Below are 13,164 nucleotides of genomic sequence, written 5' to 3'. Positions count from 1 at the left end.
GAAGTTATGAGAATCACCAATTGACACACAAAACCAACTAAATCAAACATATACATATTTAAAATGATATTAATTGTTTCAAAATTTTAATATTAAAACTTCCATTTTATAAAAAGAATCATTTCATTTTATAGTCCATACTATAATTTTCAGGATAAAAAACTAATACAAATTCTTGATATGATGTAAGAATTTCACTCAAAAGTCTAAAACAATAATAATAACCCATGTTTTTTAAACAAAATCTTCTGAGCCCTTTTATCATTTTTTTATTAAAACAAAACTTGGGCCAGAGGCCCAATCCCTTTTACTTATTTCACATTTTATCGTTCGTTAGAAAGAGCGCGAACTGAACAGATCTGAAAAATATAAACATTGCATTTCAAATTTTTATCTCTTTTTATATTTTAGTCCCTTTTTTCCAAAATCTCAAACACAGTAAGAAAACGACGTAGTTTCATTCAGCTTCTTGAATAACCGTTTTTTCATGAGCAATTGAGTATCTTCACTTCTGAAAATCAACATCAAGAGAATGCTGATTTTCAGATTCAACTGTTTTTTTGCAGAGATTCTTCAAATTCGATGGTGAGAAGACCAGGATCTGCAACGCCATTGTTGAAAACACCGACGAAATCTCCGAGAACGTAGGAGGAGAAAATTCGAGTCACGGTTCGGATGAGGCTATGTGATGATGATCATGTAGCTTGGAATTGTTTCGATGAACACAACATTGTGTTTAAGACTTTAAGAATCAAAACCAAAACAGAGAAATGCATTTAATAATGGAAATTAAAAGTGTGACACAATGTACGAGCCACTCCGGAGGATGTAGATATATGCGAACGATAGTTTCCAAGATTTGAATTCATGACCTGATCAGAAGGCACTTAATTGATACGAAACCCTATTTCTTGAACAATTAATTAGTTGTTATTTATTCTTCCAGTTATTGTTTATAATGTGTTAATTAATCAGTTGTTATTTATTGTTCTTCCATTTATTATTTATATTGTTTATAGTGCGAATGAATGATAGATGATGCAATATCTATTAGGAATAGATAATACCATATTTTCTTAGCACTAGTTAACTGTTGTGAACTAAGTTACATAATTGTTGTAGGGACTAAACTATTATAGGACCTCAAGTCAAGTTTACCAGTGGATTGTCAAGCCTCATACCATTATTAAGACAAATGAGATGTTCCTCCCTCGGTGAATGACATTTATTTATAACATGCTCAAACTTTTTGTGCTTTTATTTGCTTATACTCACTGTTATATAATGCAACACCTGAAATGAAATGTAGCTACTACTACATACTGCTTCTTTCTTTATTTTGAATTTGAATATGCATAAAGTATGTATACTTGAACATGATAACATGAAAAGTTACGTGTATAGTGTAGTCAAACTATACTATTATACATTTAGTATATGTTTCAAAATATTTACGGAAGTAGTGTAGTTTTTAGGGAACTCGTGGATGAGATCCACAACTTTGGGGAAGTCGTGGACCAGGAATGCAACTTCCCTGACACATTCTCTTAGAAGTCGTGTACTCTAAACACGATTTCCATTGTATATTAGTAATAAAAATATTGTGTAGCATAGTGGTTTTCATGGGTCATGGTTCAACACCTAAGTGAAAGTCATGAATAGGAAACACGACTTCCATGGAGGAGAGAGAATATGTCAGGGAAGTCGCATTCCTGGTCCACGACTTCCCCAAAGTTGTGGATATCATCCACGAGTTTTATAAAAAATACATTACTTCCGTAAATATTTTGAAATATATACCACACGTGTAATAATTAATGTTTTATTTAAATGTTTTATGTTGTATTCCAGTTAATTACTTGAGCAGGTAAATATGTAACATATAGTGATTTGATTCTTCTGTTAATTAATTAGATAATTTTCATTAGGAATAACATTAAGTATAAGGGTATCATCTAAGCGAACATACTATTAAACGGATAAAAATTATAAGTTTAAAATCGATGCATTTTTTTACACTTTCAGCACATTATTCACCGTTGATTTGTATTACTTTTGTTTGAAAGTAAAAATGATTAATAAATTATGGTGTGTAATTTGCTCATAGTGTAAAAAATAGTTATACTGTCAATATATACATATTAAAATAATTAAATCAAAAAATTATATATAAACATCATATTTTATATCCATTATAACAAATTAGTAAATATAATTATTTATAATATATACCTCAATTATTATAATAATATAATAGACCCTATTACAAACAATTATAAGATTGTATTCCTTTACAAAATATAAATATTTTATGTAAACCAATTAGTTCAAAGGTATATTTTTTATATTATGAAGAGTATATTTACCCAAAAGTAATAAATTAATTTTTTTGGAGTGTACAATCTAATAATGAACTAATAATTTCTTTGAAAGTGTGCGGTATAATAAACTAATTCCTTTCATAGTGTTTTTTTGTCTCTCAATAAGTACCACTTATAATAATCGAACATTTAACATTTTTAACTTTCTAAGATCTTACACAACTCGACAACATTTTATTAGTAATTTTAAGGTATATTTTTTGTTCTTACCAAAAGTATTCCCTTATCTTTTTTAGATAAAGAACTAGTGTCTCATTTTATGGTTTATCCCAACAAGTGTTACTCCCAAACCATCAACCTTAGTGATCCAATAGACCACGAGTAAAATTTTAAGGTATATGGTATAATTTTATCGATTACTGAAATTTATCATGAACTCTTAGTGTAAAAAACTCTTTAAACCGTATACATTTTTTTCTCTTCTAATTTTAATTATTTAATTACATAATTCCAATTCATTTTCCGGGTTCCCTAAATTATTATTGATAATTGTGATTTTAGCCACTTATTTATTTTACTCCAACTAAAACTAACATCATTTGTATCAATTTCAGAAGAGAACTTTTGTTCACGAAATTAGGGTTTTTGTACCGAAGATATGGCACTATGCAATCGAGTCAGATCGGGAATCTTCAACAAATTACAGATTCTCACTTCTCAGAGATCCAATCTTCAACGATCTCTTATTGCTCCTTCCACTTCCCTGGTGAACCAATCTAAATCTCTTATCCAAATTTCTCTTTTTAATCTCAGTTTTATGAATAAATGTTTCATAAATAACCCCCTTTTATGTGTTTTTTTGAACAAAATTCACTCATTTTCACCGTTTGTTATTGGATTGAGTGATCTGTTTGAATTGTAAGAATCTGCGTTCTTGTGATTTTGGGAAAAATGTTTTTATCTGTTCTGAGGTTAGGGTTGCTATACGATGAACTCACTTTTAATCTGGGATTGTGTTTCACGATTTATTGTTATTGGCTGAATATGTGTTTTTTATTTTTATTTTCATTTTCTGTTATTTTGCTTATAGTTTTCTCATCTTATCTTTTGTTTGTGCAGGCCTCCAGAAACTATGCTGATTTTCCCGGACAAAAGGAGAAGAAAGTTAAGGTAAATGGAATATCTTGAACATATTCACCGATGCGCCTCGGTCCGCTATGGAATGGATTGTGCTTTCTTGTGATTAATAGAAGATAGGAAAATTTAAGGAAAACGAATGCACAATTACTTTTATATAAGTCTTCAAGGAATAAGTTTAAATGTTGTTGGTTTAATTGCTCTGTAAAAGGATATGTTTTTCCTATCATATTGTATTTTGTTTTGGCCTAATTGAATAGTTCTGAACATATTTTTATTGTCATAGTGTTTGTCGTTGTTTAAGGATGTTAGTTTTTTCACCTTATCTTTTTGGTTTTTGTTTGCGTTTTTTAGATCCCAAAGGCTTTGTATGGGGGTTCAGGAAACTATGCCACTGCTCTGTATATTGCAGCAGTGAAAGCTAATGCAGTGGAAAAGGTGGAGTCTGAGCTTCTTACATTTGCTGAGGCAGTAAAGAATAGTGTTGTATTTTCAGATTTTACAAAGGACCCGTCTGTTGCTAAGGATATTAGAGTAAAGGCCATCCAGGCAATTTGTGGTGAAGCTAAGTTTTCCGAGGTTACAAAGAACTTTCTTGGTATGATAAGCTTCATATTGCAGTATGATTTTGACAAAGTTATTGTTACATTGAAATTTCTGAAGTAATTTTTGAGGTAGTTTAACCTTTATGGTTTGAACAGATTGAGTAGGGGAAATTTTTACATTCTAATAAGCACCGACACAGAAATGACAGACACACTGAATTTAAAAAAAAATGTATGATGCGGACACAACATATACACGTATATAAAATTGAAAGCTTAAGAGAAAATATTCATAATTCATAGATGTGTCTTGTTTTATAGAATATGTTTAATTGAAGAAAAAAGGAACTTCGTATCATTGATGTTGGCATCATCTTTCCCTTTTTGAAGCAGTGTGGAGATTTAATGTATATCTATCCACATTGCTTTACCCCGAAATATATTATGGCACAGGGAGAACTTACCTGTATGTTATGGTATGTAGAGAGATTTGATTCACTAGCATCTTTCAGTCGGTTCTATGCATCTTCAATTTAATGTCCTTGATTAGAGATTACACTCTAATAGTTTTTTATCATCCAATATGTCGTCTGAATCCTGGGAATAAGAATCCTAATTTTGTCATGAATATATGCTTTGAGACATTGCACTGTGTGAAGAAGCTCGCTGCAAAAAAATATAGTCAAGCAGACATAGTGTGAATAATATCTAACTAATATAGAAATAAGTGTAATATAAGAATAATATAATTGATAGTCTTCCCATTCTATCCCCTTCCCAAACGATGGTACTGAAACTTTGTTCTGTTTCATTATAAAATACCCGAACATTGGAGTAGTAATTTTATCCCACTCCAATCTACTGCTTCACTTCCCATCTTGTTCCACTCTGTTCTATTTCAATTCTACCCATTCTAATATATGCAAACATTGCTTTACATATAAATATAAGGGCTCAAGTTATCGTGCTAGCAAAAAGGACTTCTGCATCATGGTTATCCTATTTTTTCTTGGTAATAGAACTCAGCTGTGTGTTAGGACCTGTTTCATATAAGAATAAATAATGGTGTTTTCTTTTGATTTTTCCCTCAAAATATGCCATCATGTAATAATAATCTGATTTTATCACAAAGATATGCCATCTTGTTTGGATTTTTTTTATAAATTTGGATGCTGAATTCTTGTTGCCTTGAAAGACTGACCGTTTTGTAGCACTTAATAGTTTAATTCAGCTAAAAGTAATTACATGCTATATTATTTTGCCTGATGCTATAATTCATTTGTTGTGAAGTTATCGTCTCCGAGAATCTGAGGCTTAAAAACATAGACACCATTGCAAAGAGGTTTGTGGAATTGTCAATGGCTTATAAGGGAGAAGTGAAAGCCACTGTGACCACTGTCTTTGTAAGTAGTACTTCTTTGATGGCTACTTTATCTCTAATAAGTAGTGCACCATATTGCATAATTGTACTTTCTATTGCTTAATTCAGTTGTATAATTTTCTGTGAAGATTAATAACATACTTTCAGTTAACATCTCTCTCTTTTGTTTTTGGTAAATAAAGACTAGGAGAGGCAGTATTCCATATGTATAATCTGTCAGAAATACTTCAAAAACATTCTTATCTTAATTAAATTATCATTTAAAACAATAAATTGAAGTGGGGTTTATGAAGGTGACTAGTTTATCTTCTACCATTCTATCCCTCTTTTTTCCTTAACCTTCATGTCTGTCATACTAAGCTGTCTAAATGCTCATGCTTATTTTGTTTGCCGAGCTATTTTGATGGTTGTGGGATTATATTAGCAATTGCTTTTCAAAGACTGGTTGCATATATGATATCATGTTTTCTTATCAAACAGTCAATAGTTGATCCATTTTTTCTGTGTTTTAATACCAGCCTCTTCCCGCCGAAGAGGAGAAGGCACTGAAGGATACTCTTCAGGAGATATTAGGTATTGGCGCAAAGGTGCATCTTGAACAAAAGGTATTCATGTTTTTTCTTTCTTTCTGTGCCCCCTCTTCCCCTTATTATGCCATATTGTTCCAATTGTTAACTTTGATTTTTACTTTTTCAGATTGATCCAAGCATCCTTGGTGGTATAGTGCTGGAATTTAACCAGAAGGTCTTTGACATGTCTATCAAGACTAGGGCACAACAGATGGAGAGGATCCTCCGCGAGCCCGTAAATATTGGCAGCATCTAGAAGACAATATTTTTCTCCTGACAGTTTTTATCGTCGCGGTTTTATGAAAGAACTATTGAATTCTTGGTTATTATAACTACTGCAGATCTGGGTTTGTGTTGGATGTAATTCCATCATTTTGCAAATAAAAGCTACCTCTTTCCAGCTTCTTGTTAAAAATTGGTATCATTTCAGTTTGTTTAATTATCGTAGAATTTGATCGAGAGTTTGCGATAATCTGCCACATGTTAGAGTTTGCCATAATCTGCCACATGGTAGATTTTGTTATAATCTGCCACATGGTGGCCGAGCCAAAACTCTACACCGGATACAGGCAACAAAAGGACAAATATCGTCGATGTATGCCGTCATAGCTGTTGCTCTCATAAACATACAGGAAAAAAATGTAGAGATTGTGACTCAACTAACATGAACAGAAAAACTCGTGTCTTATCGGATATCATCAAAGTAAGGACGCATAGTCAAATAAAAGAGATAAAGCATTGTAAAATATATGAAATATGAAGAATTAAGGTAACAAATAAAATTTATATACTTTTTATTTTTAGAAAGAACTTAACATAAGACTGGAAAAATAAACTGAAAACACATGGATGTGAGAATAGGATATATAGTTCATACGTAGACATAATTGTTAAAAGCTTAACATGATTTTGAAGGATATGTTGTGTAATATAAAACATTATGTTCCAAGAACAAACTTTTACTTTGAAGTATAACAAGATATTTTGTAAAATTATTAGAGATAATGTTGTGGATCGTTAAGTGTTGTAAATAGAAAGAAAAAAAATACATGTATAGGATAGAGATTCAAAGGGATTCAGATTGTGTAAGTAAGTCGTTTACAATACAATATTAATAACTACACTTCACAAATAATCTATGTTTAAAACATATAAATTCTAATTCAAGTATTGAATGGTATTCTAATTCAAGTGATAAAATAGTAAATATGAATTATCGAAAATTTTCAAATATTAATTAGGTTATTATTAAATAGTCAACCAATAGTATTAATATTATATTTTCATACAGCAATATGTGGCACTACATTACATTTTGTGAGAAAAAATAATACTAAAGATACACTCAAAAATATTTATTACCCATATGGTGTAACCTTTTCATCTTTTTCAAGATTGATTTAGAAAATGGAAATGTTATGTTAGGAAGGCACCACTTCCATTTTTCAAATGAAAATATTGGCTGTTAATCAGTATTTCTCATAAAGATGTGCCTTAAAGGCACAAGTGCTATTTTCTTTATTTCCCAACCTCTAATTCATAGATCTTTTTTTTAATAATTTTTTTTATAAATCATATAACCAACCTTGATTTATATTTTCCAACTAACTAGAACAATGCAATTTTTATATAATGAGCCAAAATTTACAAGAAAGGAAAAATTAGAGAAATCTGACTGCATGGTAAACAATAAATAAGAGTTTTACCACGACAAAGGAGAAATCATATTTCATCATATAAAAGGTTAGTAATATTAATTGATGATTATATAATATATTTTAATAAATTTCTAGAATGTATTACAAGCGTTGTTGTTTGAATAAATGTCTAATTTGTATAAAATTTTGTGTATGAATGAGTTTGTGTGTTATAATAACTAGTGTACAGGCACGAATACTACATATTCAATTTTTATATATTTCATTTTTTTGAATTAAAATGTATTTGTTGTGTTCGGTGTACTTTATATTATATTTTTAATTTTAGGTGAGATATGTGGTTAATTAATGTATTGGTGGTAGTTGCTTAGGATTATATAGTTTTTTTGTAAAAATTAATTGTCAATGGCTTATAAGGGAGAAGTGAAAGCCACTGTGACCACTGTCTTTGTAAGTAGTACTTCTTTGATGGCTACTTTATCTCTAATAAGTAGTGCACCATATTGCATAATTGTACTTTCTATTGCTTAATTCAGTTGTATAATTTTCTGTGAAGATTAATAACATACTTTCAGTTAACATCTCTCTCTTTTGTTTTTGGTAAATAAAGACTAGGAGAGGCAGTATTCCATATGTATAATCTGTCAGAAATACTTCAAAAACATTCTTATCTTAATTAAATTATCATTTAAAACAATAAATTGAAGTGGGGTTTATGAAGGTGACTAGTTTATCTTCTACCATTCTATCCCTCTTTTTTCCTTAACCTTCATGTCTGTCATACTAAGCTGTCTAAATGCTCATGCTTATTTTGTTTGCCGAGCTATTTTGATGGTTGTGGGATTATATTAGCAATTGCTTTTCAAAGACTGGTTGCATATATGATATCATGTTTTCTTATCAAACAGTCAATAGTTGATCCATTTTTTCTGTGTTTTAATACCAGCCTCTTCCCGCCGAAGAGGAGAAGGCACTGAAGGATACTCTTCAGGAGATATTAGGTATTGGCGCAAAGGTGCATCTTGAACAAAAGGTATTCATGTTTTTTCTTTCTTTCTGTGCCCCCTCTTCCCCTTATTATGCCATATTGTTCCAATTGTTAACTTTGATTTTTACTTTTTCAGATTGATCCAAGCATCCTTGGTGGTATAGTGCTGGAATTTAACCAGAAGGTCTTTGACATGTCTATCAAGACTAGGGCACAACAGATGGAGAGGATCCTCCGCGAGCCCGTAAATATTGGCAGCATCTAGAAGACAATATTTTTCTCCTGACAGTTTTTATCGTCGCGGTTTTATGAAAGAACTATTGAATTCTTGGTTATTATAACTACTGCAGATCTGGGTTTGTGTTGGATGTAATTCCATCATTTTGCAAATAAAAGCTACCTCTTTCCAGCTTCTTGTTAAAAATTGGTATCATTTCAGTTTGTTTAATTATCGTAGAATTTGATCGAGAGTTTGCGATAATCTGCCACATGTTAGAGTTTGCGATAATCTGCCACATGTTAGAGTTTGCCATAATCTGCCACATGGTAGATTTTGTTATAATCTGCCACATGGTGGCCGAGCCAAAACTCTACACCGGATACAGGCAACAAAAGGACAAATATCGTCGATGTATGCCGTCATAGCTGTTGCTCTCATAAACATACAGGAAAAAAATGTAGAGATTGTGACTCAACTAACATGAACAGAAAAACTCGTGTCTTATCGGATATCATCAAAGTAAGGACGCATAGTCAAATAAAAGAGATAAAGCATTGTAAAATATATGAAATATGAAGAATTAAGGTAACAAATAAAATTTATATACTTTTTATTTTTAGAAAGAACTTAACATAAGACTGGAAAAATAAACTGAAAACACATGGATGTGAGAATAGGATATATAGTTCATACGTAGACATAATTGTTAAAAGCTTAACATGATTTTGAAGGATATGTTGTGTAATATAAAACATTATGTTCCAAGAACAAACTTTTACTTTGAAGTATAACAAGATATTTTGTAAAATTATTAGAGATAATGTTGTGGATCGTTAAGTGTTGTAAATAGAAAGAAAAAAAATACATGTATAGGATAGAGATTCAAAGGGATTCAGATTGTGTAAGTAAGTCGTTTACAATACAATATTAATAACTACACTTCACAAATAATCTATGTTTAAAACATATAAATTCTAATTCAAGTATTGAATGGTATTCTAATTCAAGTGATAAAATAGTAAATATGAATTATCGAAAATTTTCAAATATTAATTAGGTTATTATTAAATAGTCAACCAATAGTATTAATATTATATTTTCATACAGCAATATGTGGCACTACATTACATTTTGTGAGAAAAAATAATACTAAAGATACACTCAAAAATATTTATTACCCATATGGTGTAACCTTTTCATCTTTTTCAAGATTGATTTAGAAAATGGAAATGTTATGTTAGGAAGGCACCACTTCCATTTTTCAAATGAAAATATTGGCTGTTAATCAGTATTTCTCATAAAGATGTGCCTTAAAGGCACAAGTGCTATTTTCTTTATTTCCCAACCTCTAATTCATAGATCTTTTTTTTAATAATTTTTTTTATAAATCATATAACCAACCTTGATTTATATTTTCCAACTAACTAGAACAATGCAATTTTTATATAATGAGCCAAAATTTACAAGAAAGGAAAAATTAGAGAAATCTGACTGCATGGTAAACAATAAATAAGAGTTTTACCACGACAAAGGAGAAATCATATTTCATCATATAAAAGGTTAGTAATATTAATTGATGATTATATAATATATTTTAATAAATTTCTAGAATGTATTACAAGCGTTGTTGTTTGAATAAATGTCTAATTTGTATAAAATTTTGTGTATGAATGAGTTTGTGTGTTATAATAACTAGTGTACAGGCACGAATACTACATATTCAATTTTTATATATTTCATTTTTTTGAATTAAAATGTATTTGTTGTGTTCGGTGTACTTTATATTATATTTTTAATTTTAGGTGAGATATGTGGTTAATTAATGTATTGGTGGTAGTTGCTTAGGATTATATAGTTTTTTTGTAAAAATTAAATAATATTAAGGACAATATAGGAAATAAAAATTACACCATGAGAGAAATTATTTCAAGTTTTGGCTTTATATATAGTATAGATAACTAACATTTTGATAAACTAAAACAAAAATATAACGAGTGTTAGTTTAAGTGGTATATGTTTGATTTCTCTTAAGCAATGTCTCAAGTTCGAGTCTTTGTGGATGGAAAAATACTTAGTAGAAAAGTTGATGACCCCACATACCTATAGATGTTCTCGGCTCGGACAAAATTGTCTTTATTACGATGATACGTTTCGGAAACAAAAAAACTAAAATAGAAATCATGGCTCAAGTACATGATTATATCTATACTATATATAAAGCCAAAACATGGTGTAACTTCCACCATGGTGTAATTTTCACTTCCTGTTTTGCCCTTTACATTATTTAATTTTTATAAAAAATTATATAATCCTAATTAACCACCACTAACACATTAATTAACCACATCTCTCACCTTAAACTAAATATTGTCATAAGCATACAAAAATTATAATATAAAGTACATCGAATACAACAAATATATTCTAATTATAAAAAATGAAGTATATAAAAATTAAATACGTAGTACCGTACAATATTGATCGTTCGTGCATGTACACACTAGTAACCATAATGTAAATATTACCTTGTATAATTTATATATTCCTATTTTGCCCTTCAATTTTTTAATTTAAAAAACATATAATCCTATATAATTACCTCAAACATATTAATTATAAGTTGCATATTCTAATAAAGACAAAAATATATCTATACTATTAATAAAGGGAAATCACAAAATAACCACCCACCATGGTGTAATTTGTGTTTTTCCTATTTTGCCATCAATATCTTTTTATTTCTACCAAAAAATCATATAATATTATTTTCTTATTTTATCCTTATTATCTTCTTATTTTAAAAGTGTATTTAAAAAATTGAATATTAGACCAATTGAATAAATTCAACCGTAAATTTAGCGCAAAAAATTATATTTGAATTTATAAAATACAAACTATACATCACAAACGATAGAAAAGTGGGTTGACAGGCACGACAGTGCATGTCAACACGCTAGTATATAATAATAATAATAATTGATATTTATGATTACATGATTAATTGGAATATTTGGTTTGCTATAAGATTTAAAAGTTGATACTCGTCATCAAAAATTAATTTATTAGTTAGAATCAAGAACTTATATTTAATAAAAAATAAGAATTATGATTAATGAAATTTCGAGTCAGAGGATGAGAGAGGAAAATCCTTTAGTTTTAAATTTTAGCCTTCAAAATACAAAAAAAAACATTGACCTTTCATTTGCTTGTCTTCCTTTGGTATATGACAACATATTTTATTTCTGCTTTAAACTTTTTGATTCCATACTTTGGTGAAAAGATGTTTGAAGGCTATCTAGGGAAACAAAATTAAATTCCATTTCTCTTACATTAGTGAAATACTTTGCTCTAATTATTTTATAATCATTAAAGGCGAAAATTATTATCACATTATAAAAATGATTTATGTCAAATCATCATAAAATAGTAAAGCAACAATAAACCTAAACATATTCACATAAATGAAGGAAAAATATATTCCTTTATTTATTTCCCACCCTCCAAATTTCATATAAACAAGAAAATATATCATAGGTTCTAAGCACATGAATCTATCTATTAATAATATAATAAAAAAAACTATCTTATGTCATATGTCACTTTTTCCTTGAATTTTTTCCTTCATGCCACATGTCACCTGCTCCTAACATATTTTTCTTTCTACTTTTTATATATTTTATATGCTAATAATAATTTAATATTAATTAGTGAATGGTTCATGTCGATACCCCACTAAAATTGAGTGTTTACAACACCTATGTTTTGTTATGTTAAAAAGTAATAGTCATTGAATATTAGATGAAATTGAAATCATTTTTCACATTCAAATTATTTCTTTACATTAATCTATCTATATAATTTAATATTTACCATTAATATAAGAATAATTGTACTTTTTCACCTCATCAAAGTTTTTTGACATTTTTCGCACTGAATTTTAATATTATAGTTCAGATTCTTTGAATTTTAATTTTTCTCTATTAACAGTATAATAAAAAAAACTCCCTCATGTCACATGTCAATTTCTCCTTACATTTTTTCCTTCATGCCACATGTCACATCCTCCTCACATTTTTTCCTTCATACTTTTTATATATTTTATATTATATATGCTAATAATAATTTAATATTAATTAGTGATTGGTCCATGTCGCTACCCCACTAAAATTGATTGTTTACAACACCTATGTTTTGTTATGTTAAAAAGTAATAGTCATTGAACATTAGATGAAATTGAAATCATTTTTCACATTCAAATTATTTCTTTACATTAATCTATCTATATAATTTAATATTTACCATTAATCTAAGAATAATTGTACTTTTTCACCTCATCAAAGTTTTT

General features: G+C 29.1%; 2 protein-coding genes across 2 annotated transcripts; both read left to right on the top strand.

Moving 5' to 3' along the window:
- LOC109327140 (ATP synthase subunit O, mitochondrial-like) lies at positions 2,904–6,403 on the top strand. Its single transcript, XM_019560191.1, has 6 exons — positions 2,904–3,087; positions 3,441–3,491; positions 3,813–4,056; positions 5,294–5,406; positions 5,903–5,989; positions 6,081–6,403. The coding sequence occupies exons 1-6, from the start codon at positions 2,980–2,982 to the stop codon at positions 6,207–6,209; spliced, it is 732 nt and encodes a 243-aa protein (XP_019415736.1). The 5' UTR covers positions 2,904–2,979; the 3' UTR covers positions 6,210–6,403.
- On the top strand, positions 8,013–9,058 carry LOC109326184 (ATP synthase subunit O, mitochondrial-like). Its single transcript, XM_019558871.1, has 3 exons — positions 8,013–8,061; positions 8,558–8,644; positions 8,736–9,058. The coding sequence occupies exons 1-3, from the start codon at positions 8,017–8,019 to the stop codon at positions 8,862–8,864; spliced, it is 261 nt and encodes an 86-aa protein (XP_019414416.1). The 5' UTR covers positions 8,013–8,016; the 3' UTR covers positions 8,865–9,058.

Source organism: Lupinus angustifolius, chromosome LG14 (assembly GCF_001865875.1).
Source record: "Lupinus angustifolius cultivar Tanjil chromosome LG14, LupAngTanjil_v1.0, whole genome shotgun sequence".
In the NCBI taxonomy this organism is placed as follows: domain Eukaryota; kingdom Viridiplantae; phylum Streptophyta; class Magnoliopsida; order Fabales; family Fabaceae; genus Lupinus; species Lupinus angustifolius.
Note: the sequence above shows the minus strand (reverse complement) of the source record. Positions and strands in the feature narration are given on the sequence as shown.

Excerpts from the sequence above, each read along its gene's own strand:
- LOC109326184 (XM_019558871.1), top strand. The coding sequence starts at position 8,017 with ATGGCTTATAAGGGAGAAGTGAAAGCCACTGTGACCACTGTCTTT. Across the intron at positions 8,062-8,557 it reads CCACTGTGACCACTGTCTTT|CCTCTTCCCGCCGAAGAGGA; the intron begins GTAAGTAGTACT and ends TTTTAATACCAG. Across the intron at positions 8,645-8,735 it reads AGGTGCATCTTGAACAAAAG|ATTGATCCAAGCATCCTTGG; the intron begins GTATTCATGTTT and ends TTACTTTTTCAG.
- LOC109327140 (XM_019560191.1), top strand. The coding sequence starts at position 2,980 with ATGGCACTATGCAATCGAGTCAGATCGGGAATCTTCAACAAATTACAG. Across the intron at positions 4,057-5,293 it reads GGTTACAAAGAACTTTCTTG|TTATCGTCTCCGAGAATCTG; the intron begins GTATGATAAGCT and ends TTTGTTGTGAAG. Across the intron at positions 5,407-5,902 it reads CCACTGTGACCACTGTCTTT|CCTCTTCCCGCCGAAGAGGA; the intron begins GTAAGTAGTACT and ends TTTTAATACCAG.